General features: G+C 39.7%; 1 protein-coding gene across 2 annotated transcripts; it reads right to left on the bottom strand.

The window, feature by feature from the left end:
* Positions 1–495: 495 nt before the first annotated feature.
* traf7 (TNF receptor-associated factor 7) lies at positions 496–15,506 on the bottom strand. Of its 2 annotated transcripts, none has more exons than XM_015012005.2 (22): positions 15,308–15,506; positions 11,727–11,903; positions 11,415–11,466; positions 11,234–11,322; positions 10,997–11,113; positions 10,136–10,228; positions 8,440–8,473; positions 8,143–8,356; positions 7,923–8,057; positions 7,758–7,853; positions 7,556–7,677; positions 6,817–6,890; positions 6,047–6,095; positions 5,845–5,972; positions 5,663–5,745; positions 5,521–5,560; positions 5,323–5,439; positions 4,126–4,248; positions 2,926–3,045; positions 2,462–2,593; positions 2,200–2,319; positions 496–1,463 (listed from the first exon to the last, which is right to left on the bottom strand). In XM_015012005.2, the coding sequence occupies exons 2-22, from the start codon at positions 11,841–11,843 to the stop codon at positions 1,449–1,451; spliced, it is 2,070 nt and encodes a 689-aa protein (XP_014867491.1). In that variant the 5' UTR covers positions 11,844–11,903; positions 15,308–15,506; the 3' UTR covers positions 496–1,448. The 2 variants fall into 2 exon arrangements, with proteins under 2 accessions (XP_014867491.1, XP_014867483.1); XM_015011997.2 differs by having other exon boundaries at positions 11,234–11,325.
* Positions 15,507–24,584: the final 9,078 nt, after the last annotated feature.

Here is a 24,584-nt window from a genome sequence, read left to right on the forward strand (position 1 = left end):
AAACTATTTAGTATTTATTTACTTGTACTCCTAACAGCGGTTAGCTGGGTCACTGGGTTTTACAGATAGCAAGATTTGTAACTGGAATAAAGGTGATATAATTTCCTAAATCTGAAATACAACTTCCTTAATTTTATAGATTGTTTTACAATAAGTACAACTTCCTTTATAGTCAATATAGGACTAAGATAAATACTTTGGTAGGCTGGGACAGCCATGCTTGGTGTTGGATTTGTTTTTCCTTAATGAAAAGTAAAAGGTGAAAAATAATGGAGGCTGCAAGTATGGAAACACGTTTCACACATGGAAGAAAAAACAGTCCACCAGGAGTTTTAGATATGATTACAAAAAATCTAATTCATAATTTTGAGAAGTCAATTTTGACTTTCAAATTCATAATTATGAAATTGAAGGTCCTGGTTTCAGCTTTGGTACACTAAATGGAGCCAGCTGTCAATTATTTCCAAATTAAATCAAACAAATCAGCAGCCGTCAAAGAGTACAACCGTTTTATTGATCAGTGATCAAGTCGACCTTAAATGATTATAAGTTTACAAGAAAATCACTGAAGCCACTCAGTGAAGACACTTTTTCATTCTTTCCTTCTTCTGTACCAAAGCTACAGTCAATATGAGCTGAAATAAAAACACTTTCAAAACTTTATAGCTAAAACGTGTAATATGCATGATCATATCAACAGTCTGTATTTCATATTCTTCATTACTGTCAACCCAATATGGGTCCTCAAACATTAAGACTTGAGATTAATGTCCATCTCTGCCTTTGTTTTGTTTTTTTAAGTTATTTACAGTTAACTACTTTGGTGGTGTCATTCTGGAGTTTGTTCATAATTCTTTGAAAACAGAAAGGAGTGTAAGAAGTATCGATACAACTCTAATATGGCACTCATTTAAAAAAAACAACAAAAAACGCCTTTACGCGTCGACAGGCACATCACATGCATGAACAAAGACCAACGTTTCAGCTGTACAGGCGCTGAATACAACCTCATCATGGCACTAATAGATCCTTCACTCTAAACACATTGCTGTTTTATAAAGGCCGCTTAAAGAAAAAGACAATGCACTGAAGATGAAACCGATGCTGATGACCACTTCAGGGTTTGTAACTTAAGTGGTCAAGTTTAAAGTTTACAGTAAAAACCACAACATCTTCAAAAGCCACGGAAAAGTTCGATATCTGGAGTGAGACCGGTCTTTGAGCATCAGAGCATCAGGCGTCGTTAGTAGAGCTCTGGAAGCGGCGGGCGGGCGTCCACTTCCTGCTTTCTGTCCGGTTAGTACGGCTGTAAGGCGGCGGGTCCGGTTGGACCCGGGGATGAATACGGTGGAGGGAGGGAGTCGTCCTTAGAGATGTTGGTGGAGCGTTTTGGAGAAGTTACTGGAGCGTATCGTCTGCTGGACGCCTGAAGACCAGAACGGTTTTGTTCAGCATGTCCACACCTGAGGCAGAGACACGACTGGTTACTTTACTCCGTCTGGCTCCAAATTCCAAACATTTCCAGACAAATTAGCTGTTATTTTGGCTAATTTCTTTAGTGGAAGCACATTATTTCACCATGAATCTTGTGAACATACTTCTGCTGAGGTGAAGATTAGACCTGTCACAATAAGGAGTTTTACTGGACAATAAATTGTCCCAGAAGTTATTGCAATAAACAATAATATTGTTGTTTGGAGATCATTTTCAAGTAATGATGTCATAATAATGCAAGCACTTATTCTGAAAGATAAATAAACTAAAATCCTAATGAACATTTAACCCTGAAACTGGAAGACATTTTAAATATCCAATGTAAATAAACAAAACAGAAACAACAAATAAAATGAATCATGAAGTCTGTGGAAACAAAAATGTCCTTCAAAAAAGGTTTAGTTGAGACCAAAGCATCAGATTGAAAACTTTTATCATTCAGTTTTTGATAGGAGAGAAAGGAGAAAAACTATAGGAAGACAACATTTAGTCAATAGAATCGGGAATAAAGTCAGAAAATATAAACATTAAACCCTTAAATTCCAGATTATTTTTACAAAGAGAGATCAGCCATAAATGGATCCTGGTGAATCAGATGAGTTTCATCAGGATGAGGAAGCTGAGGCCTCAACAGAAGGAATCATTATCGAGTTTCAGGAGGTTAATGATTGGGTTGCTCTGTGGCAGCCTGATGACTGGCTTTACCTTAACGGTGCTGTCCACCGCTCCGGAGAACAAGCGCCCCCTGGAGACGGCCAGTGCCGTTACACTGCCCTGGTGTCTGAGCAGAGTTTGGGTACAAATCATGTTGTCCATGCTCCACACCTGCAACACAAGCCGCCAAGTAAGAGTGTTTTCACAAGCTTCCACTTTAGCTACCTGCCAGGCTGTGTTACAGTCAAAACTCACCCTGTGTACTTCTCACACACACACCCACACACACACACCCAGACAGAGTGCGACTCACCCTGAGGGAGCGGTCATAGGAGGCACTGAACACTTTAGTCTGGTCCGGAGTGGAGATGACAGCCAGAGCGTAGACGGTTCCAACATGGCCGGTCAGGGTTCGGACCTGCTCCTTAGACTCAATGTCCCACACCTGTAGCAGACACACACCATCAGCAACAACGTCAGTCACCCAACAGGCGCCAACGCAGCCACTTTGTTGCTACGTTTAGCAACTTTTCCGACAAAAAGTAAATAAATAGAAAAATGATGATTGGCCAAACTCGGCATCAGCAGGTCAGGCCTGTTAGAGATCAGTGATCGGCCAGAAAACTGCAATTGGTTCTAATCAACTGAACAACATTAAGCCTGTGTGTGTGTGTGTGTGTGTGTGTGTGTGTGTGTGTGTGTGTGTGTGTGTGTGTGTGTGTGTGTGTGTGTGTGTGTGTGTGTGTGTGTGTGTGTGTGTGTACATGGGAGCCTTACATGGATGAGGTTTTCATAGGTGCCGCATACGATGTGGTGGTTGGTGACGGCGATGGAGTAGACGCTGCCCCCGCTGGTCTGGAGCACATGAACACACTCCAGAGAGCGGATGTCCCAGATCTGCAAACACAGAGTTGGACCAAAACTCAAACCAGTGGAGCACCGTAACAAACCAGTAAAACCAAGACCAGTTGAACCAGTTAGTTTGTTTTACTGGAAGGAAAATGCAACCAAGTATTGATGGACACATTTCTTTTAGCCACCAGGACGGCAGAGATATACGTCATTAAATCAAGGTAAGGAGTAGGATTAAATAAGTGTTCACTTCCTTCTGTTTCTTTTCAAAAAGAAAAAGTTAATCATTTTCTTTGTTTTAAAAACCTATTTGAAGTAAATAAATAAAATCCCAGCTGTTAGCAGCTCAGAGCTGAACATGTCCACATGTCCACATGTCTCCTTCTAAAGGACAGAATAAACTGGCCTGGTTATTCCCCAAACAAAAAAACAAAAACATCTCATGTTTTTATTTTTATTTGTATGGACAGACACTAAAATTAAACCACAGCCAACCCTCACTCAGATCTGTCCCTGGCTCATAACCATGCAGCTCCACCTGCCAAGCAAAACATTTCCAGACCGTCGGCCTGCTGCTCTGAAAGCAGAACTCAACTTCAGATCCACATCTAACTGGACCCCATTTAAATGAACGGTGGAGGATAATTACATGTTAACATATTAACTAGAAGCCACATCCTGGGTAATAAACATCAAAATTTATTCTTAAAAGTCAACCTAAAAACAAATTAATAATAATAAATACTTTAATGCTGATGAAATCTTACTGATGTTTTTCTATTGGCTCCATTTAGTCCTCATTGAAACAGATGATCCTTCTGAAGCTCCGCCTTCAGGAAGTCATCACCCATGGCTCTTCTATTAACCCTTTAATAACGTTTTTACCAGCGTTTCACTGAGAAGTAAATCGTATAATGAGCCAATTACTGCTGCCTAGTCTGAAGGAGCCGAGTCGAGGGAGAGCTGAATGGTTGCCACGGGAGATTAAAGGATTCCTCAAACAAGCATGAAAGAATGAAAGTAACACTCCTGGCATGTTTTTGATGAGGAAATGACATCATCACCTGACGTAAAGCTAAAAAAATAGTAGATTTTCTGTAAGGTTTAGTGAAGTTTTGTGCGTACCTTGATGGTCTGGTATGAGCCGCTGTACAGGTGGTTCTGGGACGCCACCAGCGCCCTCACCCAGTGGTTCAGCCCCGTCAGCTCCTTCTTCAGCTTCAGCTCCGTCCCAACAATGTCCCACACCTGGAGAAACCAAAGAGACGCAATTAAACACAATGCAAACAATGACGGACAATGCAAAACAAACAAGCTGGAAAGACCGTTGTGAAACGAGCTTTAAAGGCTTGCTCTTTTACTGCTCCTTTTAATCTGAGTTTAGAATGAGTCACCAATAACTGCAGTCAGAGGACACATTGAAACTATTACAGTGATGTAAGAGCAAAACCACGCAGAGCCTGAACCTGAGCGTGGACACGCAGGGCGCTGAGCAACAAGTCTGACTGGGGGGAGGAAGTTGTGCAACATAGGAAAGTCCCTCTGTAGGAGCAGCAACACAATGGCCCTCTGCCCCATGTCTTGTATCCATGGCAACAAAAAGTCAAGGCTAGGCATATCCTGCACTAGGCATATCCCAGACACAGGAAAACTTGCCCACAAAGTTCTTCTACTTTATAGTCAAAACTAACATTGATGGCTGACTGAGAAACTGTTAAATAGCAGTCAGACTGTCATGTTTCCATCAAGCAACTTTATTTTTGGAATTTGAATTTATGTACTTTTATGGTTGATGATTTTCAGACTTTTACAGAAGACGTTATGGTCGATTTCTCATGTAAATATCAGCTAATAAAACCCTTAATATCACCTGGTTCCCTGTGACACCATCACTGTATACATTAAGCATTTTACAAGTCATTTAGAAGGTTGAATAAAGGGGTAAATCTGTTACTTTATTACTAAGTAGGTCATTTCTGACTGTTGTACAAACTAAATTTTGTTTAGGAATTTAACTTTAAAAGAAGTTTAAGATAAATATTAATTACTAAATATTAAATGCTAGCCACACTTTTCAGATTTTTATTTGGAAAAGAAAAAGAAGTGTAATCCATGTACAACTTATCTCCAATCATGAACTACTTACTGTTTTTGGAACCTGAAGCAAATACTTGGCAGGTTGTGGTTGTAACATGAGAAAATGTGGAAATGTTCAAATTTGACCCTCTGATGATAAAAAGAAGTTGTTGTGTTTTTTTCCAGCAGCGTGTCAGTCGCTCAGTAACTGATCCCAGGTGGGATGAACAGAGTCGTCCTCTGTACCTTTATGGCCTTGAGGGAGCCGCTGAACAGCATGTTGTGGGAGGAGACCAGCGTGCACACGGGGTTGTCATGGGCACGGATGGTGTTGACCTTCTGCAGGGTCTGGATGTCCCACACCTACATGACAAGCGAATGCAACACACACTTAGTTCCTGCTGGCCGGGATGGTGTCTGATGCTGGAGGTGAGTGATTCTTACAATGATGGTGCAATCAGCAGATCCACTGTACAGCTTGTTACTGTGGCGACAAAAACAAAGCATGTCACGTTGCTCCAAAGATGATGGGGCTAAAGGAACAGAACGTGTGTGTGTGTGTGTGTGTGTGTGTGTGTTGTATTACCCCTGAATGCACAGGGCCAGCACGATGCCATCATGGCCTTCCAGGGTTTTCTGACACTTATAAGTAGTGCAGGTGTCCCACACCTGGACAGACAGGAAATGATGCATTTTGTAATAAAAAAAATCAACCCCAGGATGAATAAATAAAGGGAGGTTTAGCTTGATTGAAGTGGGATTTTCTACCTTAATGGTTTTATCAGAAGAGCCAGAGAAGAGCAGGTCACCGGTGGAGTAGACACAGAGACACCAGACCGGGCCCTGGTGGCCCACAAACGTCCCCTTACACTTGAAGATCTGCTGCGGGTCATAAGCTAAGAGACGGGACACGCTGGGTTTGTGTTTATCTTTGGAAGGAGAGCTAGAGTGTAAGGAGGCGGATTCTTACAGCCGAGGATTCCCATGTTGAGCCTGGCGTTGATGTGAGACAGCTCGTCCTGAGGAGAGACGGTCGACATTAGACCGCTGCTTTGATCAGAGAAGCTTTGAGAAATCTTTTTTCCCTAAGCGCTGTCTGGTTGTAGAGACGGGAAACATCAGGAGTCTTTTGGAGATTTCACATTTAAGCTACAGCTATTCTTACTCTACAGGGAATGCAGACAGAGTCGGCCATTAGCAACGCTAAATGTGCTAATTAGAGCAGCTTAAAATTTAAATCTCAGAATTTTCTTATGCCACATTTAGCTGACTATTCTTCTCACTTTGTTTTCTTAAAAAGAAATTACAAATGACCAAAAATTCACAAACTTTCTTTCATTCTGGGAATTGACCTGAATTTAAAGTCTAAAGAAATAAGAGAAGTAAAACAAGACGATAGATTCTGGGTAGGAAGAAGTCACTCTAAACTACGGAAGCCCAGAGAGTACATTACAGCAAAAAATAAAAAATAAAAATAATAAAAATCCAGATTTTCCTAAAACTAAATCTTCTGAAGGAGAAAATTCAATTAATCGATAAAATTGATCTATTGTCCTGCTCTAATCACGCTACGATACTAAACACAAAACACTGAGATACTCCGAAACCAAAACGTCTTTGTTGATGGCAGAGCTGTGTAACAGCGACTGCTCTCTTCGTCACATTGCTTCTGGTGCATTTATATGAACAAACAAAACTTTACTTTAAAAATATGGTTCAGAAAATTGTGACTAGACTTACGTTCAGCATGGAGGCATCTCTACGAAATTCCATCAGGTCCTCGCTGAGTTTACTCTGATTCTCATCCAACATATCTTAAAAACACACAGGAACACACACTAAGACGAGAAAAAAAATCTAACATTAAGCATCATGTCATCTACAGAGGAATTAGGACAGGAGACCTGATTAACTCTATGACGAATTAGCATTAGCTGTGTTTTCATTGGAAATGTGCACAAATCTCTGTCTATGCTCAAACAAGTTTCCAACTGCTTTGTTTCCATGAAATAAGAAATGAAATTAAAACTGGTTCATGTGATAAGTCATTAAAATATCATGGCAGCGACTGATGTAAACAGTTGCCATGAGTTATATTCATAATTCCGCCACGATGCTAGCTCATCTCTCCGTCACAACTTATTGTGATCTGGTGGAGCCAGCTGGACATTGTCCGAAAAAAACAAAAAAAACATCATCCTCCTACCACTTCCTGTCATCCTCTTTGTCGTTTCTGTCAGTAGTAACACCTGACTGTTGATCACATGACTCGTATGATGCAAAAATTGTTTTCCAAAATTCATCTGTTTTGATACATCTGAAAAACCTCCTCATCCTGGCGCCAAACCGTATCAAGAAATGTGAGTTTTTTCTAAATAGCCATGTTTCCATTAAGCAAATTTATTTTCATCATTTCAATTTGCACAATTTCGTGGTCAAGGTAAACATGTAAACTTGGCTAATGTGTGCGTCTTCCTACCAAATTTAAGTTCCAGGTTTTTCTCCAGCTGATCCAGCTTCTCAGAGAGTTTCCCCAACATGGAGCGCAGGAAAGCAATATCCTGGTCCTTCTGAGACAGAGCCAGCTGCATCTCATGGAACCTGGACACGAACCCAGACAAAAGCTCAAACCTCTTATTCCACAACCGTTCAGGCGACACGACGTTTGGAGTTGGGCTCACCTGTCGTCCGTCTGCTGCAGGAACTCCTTCAGACCCTCGAATTTGCACACCTCCAGGTGGGTTTCGTAGGTGTCCTGGTTGCCTATGAATGTGCAACTGTTGGGAAGACGACATGTTGAAGTGTTTTATCGAATTCCCGCTGGATGGAGAGGTAAAGATGCTCACCCATATTTGGAATGCGGACATTTGATGTGCTCACACTCCTTGAGGTGAGCCTCCAGGTTCATGGTGAGGAGAGGGGGACAGGAGGGGTTGTTGGGGCAACGCACCGGCCGGTAGTCGCAACTCGCCTCATGCTCTCTGCGCACAAGAGTTGAAAATGCCACTGAAACTTGAATCTTAAACGTAACGTCAAGCATTTTGCCAGACGTTTTTTGTTGCGTACTTGCGACAGGACAGTTTGATGGTGAAGGGGCAGCCAAGGGGGTCCACCTCATGAGCCCCGGGTTTACCGGCCACCGAGGCTGCCGGGGCCACGGCGCCGTTGGTCACCGCCCTGCAGCCGTATTTACAGTGGATGAACAGCTCGCCGATCTGCTCGGCGACAGCGATGTTGTTCACGACGACGGTTAGCTTGGCTGCGTCCACGGGGCACTTATCTAGGACCGAACGATGCCAGCGTTAAGACAGCGTGGGGTAACTAGATCGTAAAAGACAAAACGCTGATCGGTTCAGGACTCACCTGAAGTCAAGGCGCAGCGTCTGCAGAACGTGTGCTGAAGAGGGAGGAGAAAGAGGGAAAGTTGACATGTTTTCTGCAACCTCAGCTGTCACTAAACTAGGGCTGCATCGAGAAATCAGCACAGATTTTCCTCAATTTGGGAGACCAACCAATACTTACATGTAACTCTGTTAATTATCTACCACCCCAAATGTCTGAACATGAGCACATAACATGTTACTGTCACCTTACTGTTACCAAATTAGCAACTCTGTCTCTATATTTAGTGACTTTAGAAAGAAAAGAAAGAAAGAAAAGTTGCTCCATTTTGAAAGAAACTAAATTGGTATCGGCCAAAATTATTTTTTTATAGATTTTATAGATTTTTTTATAGATTACAGATTATAGATTAGGTGTAGTTTTTATAGAAACTACACCTGGTTTAAGATATGTACTGTGCTTCTTATTCTATTACAAATACCCACAAGTTTTGTTTAGTTTTTTTCAAATTACAAGTTACTGTTAAAAGAAGATTTCAAGACAACTGTCCTTAGTGTTAGACAGGGTCAGACAGAAAACTCTTGCAAAAGATGTTTTTTCCATGGCATGCTGATGTTTGTGGAGAATTCTGTAGAAATAATTTCCACATGCAGCTCCATCCATCCATCCATCCACCCATCCATCCACCCACCCACCCTGACCAGCTTCCCTCTCGCTGCTGAAGAAAGGCGGCCCACAGCATGATACCTCCACCACAGTATTTACCATACCATACCAACTTTATTTATAAAGCACTTTAAAACAACCACAGCTGATACAAAGTGCTGCACATTAAAACACAACATAACAATAAAAAAAAATAAAAACTCTTAGTTTAAAAACAAACCAACATACAATTTAAAACTAGATCCTGCTGGAGTTGAAAGCCAAGTAAAATAGATGGTTTTAAGACGAACTTTAAAAGTTAATCTTTTAAAGCTCGTCTTTTAAAGCTTGTTTGTTCAGAATGAGCAGTTCAGTGTTAGTTTTCCACCACACACCACGTCTCGTATGTAGGCCAATAAGTTCTGTCCTGGTTTCATGTGACCTGAGGTCGTTCTTTCCCACGTCTGCTGCGCCCCCTAAATGTCTCGTTTCAACCCGCAACCAGGACTTCCTGTTTGATTTCTGATCGGCTTTCTTCAGCTAATGAGGAATCTCTGAAGGCGTTAGCTTTTAGGGGTGTCAGAGTAAAGGGGAATGAATTTATATGCCACACTTTTTGGATCTGGAAGTAATTTCAAACAATGTATTATTTGCCTTTTACTTTGTATTGGTTTCGCAAATCAAATCAGAATAAACCAACCATGAAGTTGGATGTAATGTGACAAATTGTGAGAACGGCTGAATATTTCTGTAAGGTGCATTTAGTATAGAACAAAAAAAAGTGACTTAATATGAAACAGAGGAATAAAGTCAATCTAAAAATGAAAAAAACTTAAAATGTATGTTTCAATGAGAGTAAAGACACCAGGGTTACTGAAGTGTCTCAAACAGCTTTAAAAATGAAAGACAAGTGAAAAAATTGCCCATTTCTTTTTACTGAACTATCCAATTACAGCAGACAGAAGATAACTATTAGTTAATGCAGTAATGGAGGGGTTTTCTAGTGGTCTTATATTTAGCAATTCTTTATAAAATGTCATAAAAACACAAAAAAGGTGGAAACTAAACTCACCCCACATGTTGTGATGACGGGATCCTTGAAAACGTTGCAGCACAGCTGGCAGCACAGCTTCACAGACGGCGGCTCAGCGAACACCTGCGGCTCCTGGTCACATACACACCGTGGTTTATGAAGGTGGGACAGCAGCATGTGACAGACCCCCATGTATAAATACACTGAAAACACTACATCTTACCAAGTAGTTTGGACTGGTTTCTAGTGCAAATATTTTTGGTAAAGTTGAAATGAAAAAAAAAAAAACAACAACTTGCAAGTAACTTTTCAGCAAGATAAAGAAGCTTGTTTTAATTCAGTTCATTTTGAATATTAAAAAAACAAGTTATGACGGAGTATTAGGGCCTTAGAAAAATGTGAAAAAAACTGAAAACTAAATTACAAAAATAAAGTCCTAAAATTGCAAGAATAAACTTGTAGGGGAATAAAGTTGTATGAGCAGAAAGTTGTAATATGATATTAAAGTCATAATAGTATTATGAAAATAAAGTCGAAATGATAAGAGAAAAAAAGTCCTATTTCAAGAATAAAGTATTACAAAAATAAAGTCGTAATGTGACTTTATTCTGCTGTTATTTCAACTTTAGTCTCGTAATCTTAATTATTTTTTTTTAGTGTAGATCCATTACCAAGTTGTAAAATGTGAAAAAAATCTGCCAGTTAACTAGAAATTTTTACCAATATTCAAAAGTTTTTGACTGAAAACCAGCGTCTTAATCTCGTTGAAAAGTTCCTTAGAAGTTAGTTTTGTCTTTTAAAAAGTGCACAAAGACTTTTGCACTAGAAACTAAACAACAAAATACCAGGTAAGATTGTGTTTTTCAGTGGAAAGGTGTTTGCTCCAGGGTGACGGCGTACCGTGTCTTCCTCCTCTTCGTGCAGAGAGAACGTGGAGCGCAGCGACATGTTGGACTCGGAATGAAGAGAGCGAATGGAAATGGCTGAATCAGACCGCCGAGGCGTGCCGATGGGAGGCTAAAGAGGAGAAGAGAGATGAACAGTCACATACGTTACTCCAACATGAAACGCAGGGAGGATTTCAACCTCAGACACCAGCTAATCTAAAGCCGCTCTCGGAGGGTGTGATCCGTTTACCATTCCGTCGTCGTCGTCACGAGGGGAGTACGTCAGAGTGCTGGAGGAGGACGGGGTTCTCCTGTGCTGCTTGTAGGTGCTGGAGCTCTCTGCTGAAATAAAGTCAACAAGGTTTGAACGTCTGAGCTCGGAGTAAGAGGCAGAAATGGGAGTCCAGGAAAGGCGGCGTTTGGTGCGTTACCTTTAGCTCCAGAGGAAGAAAAGGTGGGGCCAAAGGTCGCTTCCATCATGTTCTGCAACATGAACAAGACAGTGACGAGATGGACAGAGCAATGATCACCTTCCATCAGAATATGTAAAACTCTTTTGTTCAGACTATTTTCTTCCATCTAGTTTTCTGAGTGTTTTACATCTGGGAAGATGTAAAACATTTTCTCAGGCTACATGTAATCTTTCGGACTGTTTTGCATTGTGGTGTTGTTACCTCTGTTCCGGTTTTCTCGTTCACTTCTCCTAAATTTAAACCCCAAAACAAACCCAGGTTACATCTTACCCCAACACCCGAGTCTGCAGGGGAGGACGAGGGGCTGCTGGAGATGGATGATGCGGCGGCGGAGGCGGTGGCTCCTCCAGAGTACTGGCTGTAGCGGGGTGTTTTACTGCTGCTCATAACCCGTACGTCACACACACACAAAGACAGAAACACAGGCAGCCAGCTGGACTGCTAGGCCTGGGAAAAGCAGGAAGAAAATGAAGAGTGTTGGGTTAATAATGGTGGAGGAACGGAATGGAATCACGTCAGACACAGAGGGAAACATCTGCAACTAAAAACAAAAAAGATCAAACAGTATTAAACTGCACCGATTCCAGTTTTCTGGCCGATCACCCATCTGTAATAAACCCGATCTGCTGATTCCGATTTCACTCTAATTGTCCTGTCATGAACTTTAAAATGCTAACTGAAGACTGTAGGTTTTGAGCTCAGGCTAAGCGTTGCTTGTTTTTATTTTAAACTAGTTTTTTCATGCACCAGTAACGCCTGACTGCATGAGTCTTCACTCCGCTCTGTTCCGTTGCGCACTACACCAGCAGATCGGAGTCGTTCCTGAAAGATGGGTTTATAGTTGAGGCATTGAAAAGGCATGAAGCCAGAGGAGCGCACCAATCATACCGCTGGCCACTTCGCGCGCTGCAGCTGCTGCATCTCTGAAGTTCACCTGAGCGCCGATCAGACGCACCACCTCTCACTAAAACTGGACAATTTGGAAGGTGTTCTTGCAGAGCATGTTCACCTGCATTGACATTTATATGAGACCCCTGTGGGGACTCATTTTTTTGCAGACAATACCGCAACAAGGCAGGCATCAACTTTAAAAGCCACACTTGCTCTGCTTGTGTATGCTCAATGCGAAACGCAAATGGTGACGCTTTTAGAGGTGCAGGTTGAGCGTGCCGTGAGGAATGCTATATCTTTCTGAACCAAGACTCCTGTCTGGTGTGTGCTTTTACATCTCACACATGCTCACCGAGTACGTGTTCTGGCACCACATGGCTCTGTGTCTGCGTTGCAGCTTGATATAGATAAGCTGTTGGTTCAGGAGATGTAGTCACGGAACATGCAGTATTTTTGTGGCGCCACAATACCTCAAACTGCACCATATCGAATGCCTTCTCTACTCCTGCTCCACTCCAGACAGGCAGATCTCAGCCTCGGCATTGGAGATCAGAAAAACTGATCCCATAAAGCCCAGGCAACCAAAACAAACAGCCTCTGTGTGTATTACAACTCAAATGTCAGCAAATGGAAAAGCTTGGTCTCTAACTAATGCCACATAAAGTAAATGTCCCCGTTTGTCCCGGGCGTCCAGCAGGGACCTACGCAGTGCAGCGGCTCTGGCTCATCATGCAGGGCCGGCCCATGGGAGTATGGGGACTTGAGAAGAATTTCACTTTGTGGCCCGTCTTCCTGCTACGAGCATCAACACCACTAACACCATTTCGATATAGATTTAGAGGAATCTGGGAGAGAGTGCCCAGTTTCATTGGTCAAGCTTAAAAGTAATCACTGATCATTCTAATATGATCAGTGATATATCATATCACTGATTAGTGATATCACTGATCAGTATTAAAAAAAACAGAGCTAAAATACTAAGATTAAACTAAGTGTGGGGGGGTTTTCATTGCTATGGTAAGTTTTACACCAAAAGCATATTGTGGTATTATATCGTTACCGCCACCCGTCACAATAGATTATGTCATACTCTAAAGGTCTAGCCAAAAGCTGAAGCATCACATTTTATTCAGTTGAATTGTTGTTTAAACAGAGGGAATCACAGTTTGTACAATTAGCTCCATGAACACAACAGGCACAGAACTGTCAGATGGGTAATGCCAACAGCAACAAATGCAGACCTTGCTTCACTGGCACAAATACACTAATGTTTCACTTTCATTTCAACAAGAACTTGGACATGTTTAATGAAAAACGTTTCCAGACTGTTTGAGTTGTTTAGTTTGAAGGCATTGGTAGCCTTAAGAAGTTGTGCAGCAAAGAGCTAAGCATAAATGTAGCTGGAACAGGAAGTTCAAAGTTCAGGCAGTGTTGTTCAGTAATCAAGAACAAGAAAAAGCTGCAAAGATCATATTAATTAGGACCATAAGGTGTGTTACCATAGTATTCATACGCTGACTTTGATATCTAAAACTTGACAATGTGTCATCATGGTGAAGGTGTGTTAAGAGAGCGCAGCTAGTCTACCTCTAAAAAAAAACAAGAACCATTTCAACCACATTTGCTGTTTTCTTTCTTTTTTTTAATCATCAATTGTTTTCCTTCTCATTCCTATGACAGTTTATATGTTTGTTTGTTTGCAGGGTTTCCTCCAGTGCATATTCATCCTGGCGGGTCACCAGGCTTTAGTGCTCTCCCACAGGTTAAGCTTTCTTTGTTTATCTTAAATATTTTTTATACATCAGTAACAGTAGCAGCGTTTCCATTGACATTGAAACCGCGCGATTTGACATTTCAAAAATAAATTCGCTTAATGGAAACACCTCAATTTTAACGGAATATTTGCGCATATTTGTAACGAAAACACAGTAGATTAATCCGACAGTAAAGACTAATAAAGCTAGGTTTATAGTTGACGCATTGAAGTGGGCGCGAGGGCTTGCGCCGTCCCTGAACCTGCCCATTGGCCTCACGCGCAATTATTCCCAAATTATGACGCCTGCTAGTGCGCCTCCGAATTTTTGTAACTTTTAACATTTCTTAACCTAAAAACTCAGTGGGCCGCTGGAGGACTGCCCTAGCGCCTCTACGTCCTGAAATGTTACTTTCTTCTCTATCTCCTGATCTCATTCTTCTCACAAAAAAAAAAAAACTTTGCGCATAAATCGATTAGGCTACACATGTTCAAAAATATCCAAATTAAGGAGGAACTGTCCTGCTCAAAAGCCTGTAAGAAATTAACATTAACAACTCTTAATATAATAAAGATTCTGTAACAACAACAATAACAAAACAAAAAAAAAATACAGAGGCTGAATCTTGTGAGAAAAAGTGGCCGACATGTGCAGATCCTACATTCCAGGGCTGGATGAGCGAAGAGACAGAAACACAGGCATCAGCGGGAGGGAGGGAAAGGGTGACAGCGACCCCCAGACAAACCAGACAGTCGCTGATGTGTACAGAAAGGTATGCGGACTATCTGCCCCTGCTGTAGCTGGCCGCAGTCAAGATCTGTAATCTGTTATTGTCACAATCCTGGAGGTTCCCATAAAGGGGAAGGGGGCGGAACAAAGCGAAACACGACCAAACTTCTCTAGCTAAATGTTAAGGCCACACGAATATACACGCATTTAGCGACAGATAAGTTGTCAAAAAAACACGATTTAAAGCGTTTTCACAGACCACTAACTTTTCACTAATGATTAAAAGTTGCTCGTCTTGACAAGCTAAGATGTATTTGCTAGCTTAAGCAAGCTAATTTCTTCCTCTTATTAGCAATCACTGCTACTGACGGACTTTGACAAACTCTGTCAGCCACTACAACACCACACCAGTCACATTTTAGTCAGATAAAAGCGTTTTTTCTAATATGTATTAGAAGAAAAATAGTGAAAACCTGCCATAATTTGTTTCCGCAGCGACGCTCCAAGTCTGAAGGCGAATTCTGAAACGTTCCTCTTTTTTGCCTCACTCGCAGCTCCAGCTCTGAATGCCGCGGTGTGCTCTGGGAGGTGTAGTAGAACGCGCACCGCTTTCTCTCAACGAGTAGCCTTAGCCCTGCAGTCGGACTACATTATCCATAATTCAGGATGAGGAGGTGAGCCTGGACTCGGTGGCTGTCTAAATTGCGCAAACCAAAGCATAGCGTAGCCTTTCCTAATATATACATCTTTTTTTCGGTGCCGAGTGGTTATTGGTTCCCGGAGAAACCGAACCATCACGAGACTGCCTGCATCACCTTCTACGTCTAGCGGGACGGACGGACAACACGTTTTGTATTGTTGATTCCATATAAGGGGGAAAAACGTTTTATTGAGAAAGTACAAGTAACACATAAATTATGTTTGAACTCAAATTCTGGTCATGTAAACTTGAAATAACAGTTTGAAAGGACTGGGACTGTAATAACTAAATATCAAGAGATGCTCGTAAATGAGACGTCCTCAAGTTTTCGAGTAGAACTTCAAGATGGCTGCTGCATAAATAATACTGTTTTAACCGTAAATAAGATTTTCACTTAACCCCTCGATCTTTTTCAAATTGCAAAGTTTCAATAACAAATGTTTCTGTATTTTGAGATTTTATGTGGAAAATCAATACAAAGACTCAGAAGAGGGAATGAATACATTCAGTTCAATTAAAAAACACATTACTAGTAAGAGAAGGAGATTAAATGTTGTAACTCATGCTATGCAGTTTCTTTAGAGTTGTTGTCAATGCTGATGGTAGCAGTCTGTGCTACAGCGATTTTAAGAAGCCTCTGACTGAAGTCACTATATTATATTGCAGTCTCAATTAGAGGATGCTCAAGGTTGTCTAATTTTCTTGATTTTATAAAAAAAACAGAAAACATAAAGTTAACATTTTAAATAACAGCAAATAATGCTAATTGGAGAGAAGTAGAGGAAGGTGGTCTGTTTGTCCTTCAGCACCCTAAAGGACTCGACACAAGGGAGACGACGACGCTCACTCTCCATTCATTTCCTACAGAACTTGCGCAATGAGGCGACAATGTCTTCCCCTTCTCCAGCGAAGCGACCGCCTCACTTCCTGCACGTGAAATTTTGAGTTTGTGCACGTAGACGTTCTAATGGCTGCCGACATCTGTCAACCCGTTTTTCCGTCAGGTCCGATGTGTTTTGGGGCCATGAGAGGATCAGGAAACTTTTGCAGGTGTTTGGAGTTAATTATCTGAGAAGAGTGTGACTGACATCATCAGCTTTCCAACATTGAACTTTTTCAAAATATACAAATTTTTTGAGTGAGAGTGAATGTTGTATTTTCATTCCACTTCATATGGATTGAATATATACACTATGAGAGTTTCACTTTCTGAAATGAGTAAGAAAAGTATTTCATTTTTTCACAATAATCTAATTTTCTGTGGCAGTGAATTTGAGCTTACCTGTATGAGTAAGCCATAGCTTTACAAAAACTACATAAATTATATCAATACTTTTTTCCCACATACATCACAATACATGATAGTGGATATTTATAAATATAAAATTACATATTTTTGGGACATATAAACAAATACATTATATTCATTATTCATGTTTAATATATTGCAATATATAGACAGTGGTCATCACTTGTATATTTTGCAACATTTTGCAATATAATATCTTGTATAAAATATGTATTACCAATACATGATTTCATGTATTTACTACATATGATATACTAGAAAATGTCTCTGGAACATAATATTTTTAGAATATTTTTCAAGTAATACTTTGGTGATATTTTCCTTTCCTAAAGGTAATCATCAAAATTACAAAAATTAAAGGCTTGAAATATTTCACTCGGTGTGTAATGAATCTATAAAATATATGAGTTTCACTTTCTGAAATGAGTGACAGAAGATTTTCTAATCTTTTCTCTATAATCTGTATATTTTTTAGATGAATTCCATACAGTGTGACGATCTGTTTGTTTAATGTTGCATCATTGTCTCCACAAGAGGGCGCCACTCAGCTAGATGTAGTCAGAAGAAGTGGCTAAAAGCTTTCCTGAATGTCAATGTAACTACAATAAGGAGATATTTCACTTAATTACAACCTTGAAACTGAAAAAAAAACATTGAACACTTTTAAAAAATGTATTAATTCTTACAGAAGTCATTTTGCCTGATTGCAGTGAGAAACATCAAGAAATGTGTCACTGTGCAGGAAAGGGTACAGTAACTGTAAAGTAACAAAAAAATCATGAGAAAAACAAGGGCTATGGGGGGTAAAGTCACCAGACAACATTTTATTTTTGCCACTTACACTTGCCTATTGTTCCACATAGTGTGTAACTTTCTGATTCAGTAACACATTTCTCATTTATAAAACCAAATGAAATGCAGAGACAGCCAAGATGAAAGCATGCTTGTGTTCAGAACCAGAACTGTTCCCTCTCTGCTGGAAAAGCAGAGCAGACTTTTCTATAACAACAACAGCAGCAACGCAGCGCAGGGCTGTGGAGTGCAGCTCTGTAGCCTGGAAACAGAAGGTGCGACTGAATAGATGCCTGCATGTACAGACACAGAGGCTGAGCTGTAAATAGAAGGGAAAGAAAGGCTGTGCTTGAATGTGGCCATTAATAAAAGATGCAGCTTTGTTGATGCGTGCACACATTCGCTACACACAGACACGCACGGCTCAGCGTTCCATTAGTGGAAACCCATTCCATTAGTGGCTTTATCTTCTTTCTATGGGATAGCGCAAACTTGCAGGCGGGTCTGTCTCTGTCAGTTGCAGATTTATGTGGACAGGGGTGATCATATTACTATTATTTTTTTGCCTGTTTTGTTGAACATTTCTATCCACCAAGGAAAGATAGTAATCTGCATTTACTGTGTGGACAGTACAGTAGGTGAAGAATTCATATCCTTACACATTTTGTTTCTGAATTGGTCATAACCACAAACTAGTGAGATAGGACTGTAGCAACAAGAAAAGTTAGGGTTAGCAAGGATTAGTAGCAAAAAGAGTCTAGGTTAGCAAAACCTAGGAACAAAAAAGGGTTAGTGTTAACAAGTGTAAAAGGTATAAAAGATAATTATTAAATACGTGTTTGTCTTAGCAGTGTGTCAGGTTCACTTGTTATGTAGTGAATGCTTTTTGCATAACATGTATTATCAGAAATCATATCAAATTTGAAGGTTCCATTATATTAAAAAAAAACCCCATTCATTTCCATTTATGGAAAACTGTGATAAGTTCAGGATGATATCTGTTTTTGTTTTTTGTTTTTCATTTAAAAATAGTATAAATGATGTTGAAAAGTGTGATTTTGTTGTGAGTGATCATGTAGCTTTCGGTGCTTTAAGCAGCTTTGCTCAGCTGGACCAAAGGTAAAAATGTCTTTAGTTGCTGGTCTAGAACTAAATCCAAATGAGAATCTGTAACAGGACCTGAAAACTGATGCTCACAAAAGCTCTCCGTACGATCTGACAGAGATTGAGCTAACTTGTGCAACATCTTCTGGACTTTCTTATTGTTGGTCTACCACATAAGCCCCTCCAGTACCCCAAAGGTTTCTGGTTTTTATTGCAGTGGGACTGAATTTGAAAAGGCGGGTGTGACAAACGAGGGTGTGAGTACACCCTTATTTGCAGGGCTACATTTCCGAAGCCCTGCAGCCCTGCAGTCAGCTCTTGTTCGTTTTTCATTCTGATGTTTGGAACAGCTGACGACGTGGACAGGAAGCGTTGCCAGTCTCTCAATGTGTAATCACAGAAGGGTTCAGAAGTGTGTCGGCCTTTGTTGACCAAACACTTGTCTCCCTTCTGTACGAATAAGCCTGCGTCTGACAGCTGAGAGAGAATACACCCCAACACACAGAAAACCTTCATCAAACGCGACTTTTCTTACGTTTATCTCGTCTTGCCCTCTTGTTTTATTATTTCAGCTTCCCAAGCTGCGTTTTTCTTCAGATATCTCACATACGCTCTACAAAAAAGTCCACAAATGGACAAGTTTTCAATCAGTCAATCAATCAATCAAATTTTATTCGTATAGCACATTTCAGCAGCAAGGCATTTCAAAGTGCTTTACATAATTAAAATAAAAACAGCATGTGACATTCAATAAACAGTGAGAAAGAGATTTTGAAAAAAAAAAAGATTAAAAAAGATAAAAACATTAAAACCAGCACCCCTTTTAGGACTTCAGTTAAACGTCGTTTAACTGGGACTCCAACCTCTAGAACTTTAGCAATTTTAAAATTCACTTACATTTCTGTTGTTATCGTATTAATTGAAACGCCGTCAACTGGGACTCTAAACCCCGTAGGACTTTAGTTGAACGTCGTTTAACTGGGACGTTTTCCGGGGAGCTTTACATCATTAAAACGTAGACAGTGAGAAAGAGAAATAAAAAGAAATTAATAAATAGATAAAAAGTAAAGATAAAAACTTCAAAAACACTGAAGACATCAAAACCCACACTCTAACCCTAATTTAGCCATAAGCAACTCTAAACAGGTGGGTTTAGTTTTCCATGAATATTTAGCAGTCTCACTCCACAGAGAAACTGACAAATAGGTACATTTGTGAATGCTGACCTGCAGATGTGTACTTTCAACTCCTATCATCAAATTAGTATCATGCAGAATTATTTATTCTACCTGAATAAATAATTCAGGTAGAATCAACCAAAATTGGAATTGGTGAATCCTTAGCTAAGATTGTTTGTAATGCCATGGAGCCAACTTGTTCAATGAAAATATTTGAAGACCAAATGAGCGTGTTGAGTTTACCAGTTAAAAAGCTAAAACCCACAAACTGCACTGGTTCTGAGATGAACTGAACTTCCACAAGTCTTAGATAACAGCCACAAACTTTAATGTCAGGATCACAGATCCAAAACCTCAAATGTTTTTTTTTTCCTTGTTAAATGAAAGGTTTTATTATTTAGAACTTGATTGAAGAAAACTGGAAAAATATTTAGTCTACTCTCATAAATAAAGACAGAATCTAGGTCAGCATTCATTTGATGCTGACTGTATTTGAACAAATTTTACCAGAGCAGTTAAAAGCAGATTTGTTTGCACCACTGTGTACTTTAAAATATAAGTCAGTGAGTGGATGTGCTCCTATTTACCATGAAAATATAAAGCAAACAAAAAAACTTGGAAAAAATCATGAGTTTGTGTTGCATCTAACATTTTTGCAAGCAGATTTTAATTTTAAAGTTCTAATTTTATTCTAATTTGTTTAATTTTCGGGGGGTTCAGGGTCACACAAAATCAGTCCAGAGGCCACAAATAGCTAAACGACATAACCTAGCGAAGGATATGTCACAAAGGGGCATCTGAATATAAATGCAGGTTTTTCAGATTACTATATAAAACAATGTTAATTGTAAAATTCTTACAAGAAAGAAAAAAAAATTATCAAAGTTGTTCACACGGTCTGACCCCCACCTTGGAACATCATCGGCCTTCTGAACATCGCAGGAATCTAGAATCAAAACGCCAAATGTAGCGGCGGATTAGCTGGACATCAAACTCGACTGAGATCAGTTGCAGCCTTTCAAAAGCCGCTTATCTTTCTTTGCAAACGTGCAGCACCGCCATTAAGCACACATCCAAACAACAAGCAGGCCAAAGAAAAAGCTGTACACACAATCCTCGAATCTGGCCACCATCCAAAACCACACAAACACACACACAAACACACACACAAACACAAACACACACGGTCACACTTGACCTGGATAGATACAACAGGGTGGCAGTTCGCCCCATTGACTGGGTCCATTAGGGGCCAAAGTGCAGCTTAGCAACATGCTGTACCGCTACAAAAAAGACACAGTGGATTACAGAGGGACAGCCGGGTGGACAAAGGAAGAGGCCTGGTGGGGGGAGGGGGTAAGAGGGGTGGGGGCAACAGCAGAATGATGGAAACAGCTGGAGGGAGAGAAGGATAGATGGCGAAAGCGCCTCCATTTTGTTGTTGCTGCTGCATTAAAAATAACTTTTTTCTTGTGAAACCGTGGACTTATTCCTTTGTGATTTAAAAATACCCGACAAAGAACGAGGGGAGCTGCAGAAAAACGGCAAAAAACTTCCGACTCGTCATGCTGGGATGTCAGCTGAGGTCAGGAGCTCGGGCGCCTTTGGTGAAAGAGAGCAGAAAAGAATGATGAGAAAGATTTGAAGCTGGAATGGGAGAGTAAAAAAAAAATCTCCCTTTACGGGACATGATGTGGAGGGAGGTGGTTATTTTTAGAAGTCACACACACAGAGAGAGAAACACACACAATCCTTCCTCTTTAAATCATCCCCCTCAACTAAAATCTCTCTTTTTCCACCTCCATATGCCTGATGTATGTTTCTGTCCGTCGCTCGGTTGGACATCTGGAGGAGAGCAGAGGTTTCTGATGAGAACTTCCATCTAAGAGGAACGTCATGAATTAATGATTGGTGCTGAGTAAGGACCTGTCTCTAAGTGCTGCTGCTCACTTAGCACTCGCATCTCTGCGTGTGTGTGCGTATGCATACACTGTCTGTTTTCCAGTTTTGAATAAGCCCCGCCCCCCTGCACGCAAGCAGAAGCAGTTCACTAGTCATGGACTGATTTGTTTTTCAGTCAAATTCCTGAGAAAGAATGCCTCTCTGAAAAAAAAATACTGCTTTTATTGGAGATAGATGAAGTACAGAGGTTGTTTTAAATAGAGAAGTGAGTCTTTCATAAGAACATATTCAGTTGGTTTAATCAACTTCACTCAGTTGGAAACAATAAGGGCTCGGTTTAAAATGTGGAATAAATGTAAAACAATAAGTCAATTTTCCCAAAGATTTGAACAAAATTATTTCATTTTAATCATGTTTGAAGGGAAAATGTCACTGGTTATTATTTTTCTGCATACATGGAGTTATGTTGAAGTTCCAGTAAAGTGCAATAAAAATGGCTGCTCTTGTTCTGAATGCACATCTACTGACATGGATGATGTTAAGCTGTGCTGCGCAAACTTTTTGATTTTTAGTGTTTTTACTTCTTTCTTTTTACTGATGTGTAGCCATATTAAATCTTAATGCATTTATTTTTGTTCCCTTTTAAACAAATCAACATTATTAATCTTGATGTTTCTAAAATTTAATTCGCCACAGTCAACACAGAGTTCTCATCCCATCTGATCCAGAATTCTCTACACTCTGAGATCATTAATCAAATATATCCTGCCTTAACTGACATCAGAATAATGGATGCAGCAGGTAGCAGAGGACATGTAATTTATTAGAAACAGCTCATCCAAAGCCTGAACCTACAGGGTGTTCCCACTGTTTTTTGTTTTTTTTTTGAATAGCAAAATTTCTGTAACAGATTAGATGTTTCAATAAATCTTCACCAGAACATTATTGCAAATGTATATTTACAGCAGACATCAGAGAATGCTTTCACTTTATTCATGCTAGCAGTTCTGACCTATGTCTGCAGAAGTTATCCAACATGCCAGCATGTTAGATAACAACTTGATCTACTTAGTAAGATAACTTCAGTATTTAGGTCAAAAATAGCTAAAAAGCTAAAGTTAGCATAAATGCTATAATTTATGGCTTACATGAAGGTGCTGGGTAATATTAACGTAATCCATTCAATAAGTAAACTCTAGCTTTTGAGTCAAAATTAACTAAAAAGCTAAAATTAGCTTAAATGCTATCATAGTGTTAGCTAGAAAAATTAACTGCATTAACTAAGTTCAGTAAGTAACTAATGAATTAACTTAATTCACTCAGTAAGCTTATTTTAGTTTTTAATTCAAAATTAGATAAAAAGTTATCGTTAGTGACAATGCTAACCTTTGCATGCAACAAAACAAAAAACAAAATTAAAGTTTTGAGAAAACAGTTGTTTTTCCTTTTTGAAAAACGACTGGTTGTACTCTTCACAACCTAATTGTGGTCGTCCATCGTATAAAATCCCATATAAAATGACTGTAATGACAAAACATAAAAACGTTTGATGGGTATAATCATCATAAAATAAATTCTTGTTTATTCTCTTCTAACTCCTACATATTTTTGTATTTTGTGCATTTGTGTGGCTTTTCCTTGGTTTCTAGTAGCACTTTGGGATCCTCTCTGTACTTGAGAGTAATTTGTTTTTTAAAGTAAGGATTTGGGTCTTTTTTTCTTCGCCTCTACAATATTGCCAAAATTAGAACCATCCTGTCTCAAAGGGATGTGGAAAAAACTGGTCCATGTGTTGGTTATTTATAGACTGGACTTTAAAAATTTTTTGTCATCAGGAGGTTCCAAAAATTCACTGTAAAGTCCCCAACTGCTCCAAAACGCTCCAGCGAGAGCTCTGAAGAAAATCTGCTAGAGATTACATTTCAATCAGCTTAGCCTCGCTTTATTTGTTTCCTGTAAATTGAAGTTAACATTAGAAATGTTGATCCTTACACAAACTCAATGTATTAGAATATGTGCTTGAAATCAGATACTTCCATATCCTCTATAAAATGGCAACCATGTTTAGTCATTTCGTCTTAAATCACACTGAAGTTTTCTTGTTTTACATGAATTAGGATTACCAAATGTAATTATATTTTATATTATATAAGTATATATATATACTTATTTTAGAGATTTTTAATAACCTTCTTCAAGGTCAAAAATCTTACATACACCAAGATTTATCTGCATATTAACAATTTAGTAAAACCTAAATGATGTTGTCATGGCTTTGAAAGGTTCTCTCTTTCTGCAGGTTTAGAGGCAGACTAGGGCTTTGACTTCTGTTCGATCCATGCTTCTTTCTATCATCTACTCCTATTTCTTTCTTTCCCTTTAAATTTTCCCCTCCTTTCTCCCTTTCTTTTCTGTCTCTGAGTCCTTTACTTTTGAAATAAACCCAAAGTAATTTCTAATAAAATAAAGCTTTATATATATATATATATATATAATTTTTATTGCCACCCTGCTGAGCAGGACATGTAAAAACAAAAAAATCTGACTTAATTGAACCAGTTTTGTCAAGAGGAATGGGCCAAAATACTAGGGAAGCTTCTTGTCCGACATTCAGAAACAATTTAGAAAATACACTGGATGAGCACCAGAAATGATCATAATCTAGGAAGTCTCAATTGATTTGGCACAACCAAATCGGTTTGCGGTCTGGTGAAGAACGACCTGACTTCTCCTTAGAGGCACGCAGGCTGATGAGGAGATCAGGTGAAT

Source organism: Poecilia mexicana, unplaced genomic scaffold (assembly GCF_051168715.1).
Source record: "Poecilia mexicana isolate PSO_F unplaced genomic scaffold, ASM5116871v1 scaffold_8, whole genome shotgun sequence".
NCBI classification, from domain to species: domain Eukaryota; kingdom Metazoa; phylum Chordata; class Actinopteri; order Cyprinodontiformes; family Poeciliidae; genus Poecilia; species Poecilia mexicana.

What these genes read in the sequence shown, in the direction of transcription:
- traf7 (XM_015011997.2), bottom strand. Translation starts at nt 11,843, where the DNA reads ATGAGCAGCAGTAAAACACCCCGCTACAGCCAGTACTCTGGAGGAGCC. An exon ending in CTGCAGCAGACGGACGACAG is followed by an intron (nt 7,678 to 7,757) that starts GTGAGCCCAACT and finishes GTTCGTGTCCAG; the next exon opens with GTTCCATGAGATGCAGCTGG. An exon ending in CAACATGGGAATCCTCGGCT is followed by an intron (nt 5,973 to 6,046) that starts GTAAGAATCCGC and finishes CCCGTCTCTTAG; the next exon opens with CTTATGACCCGCAGCAGATC.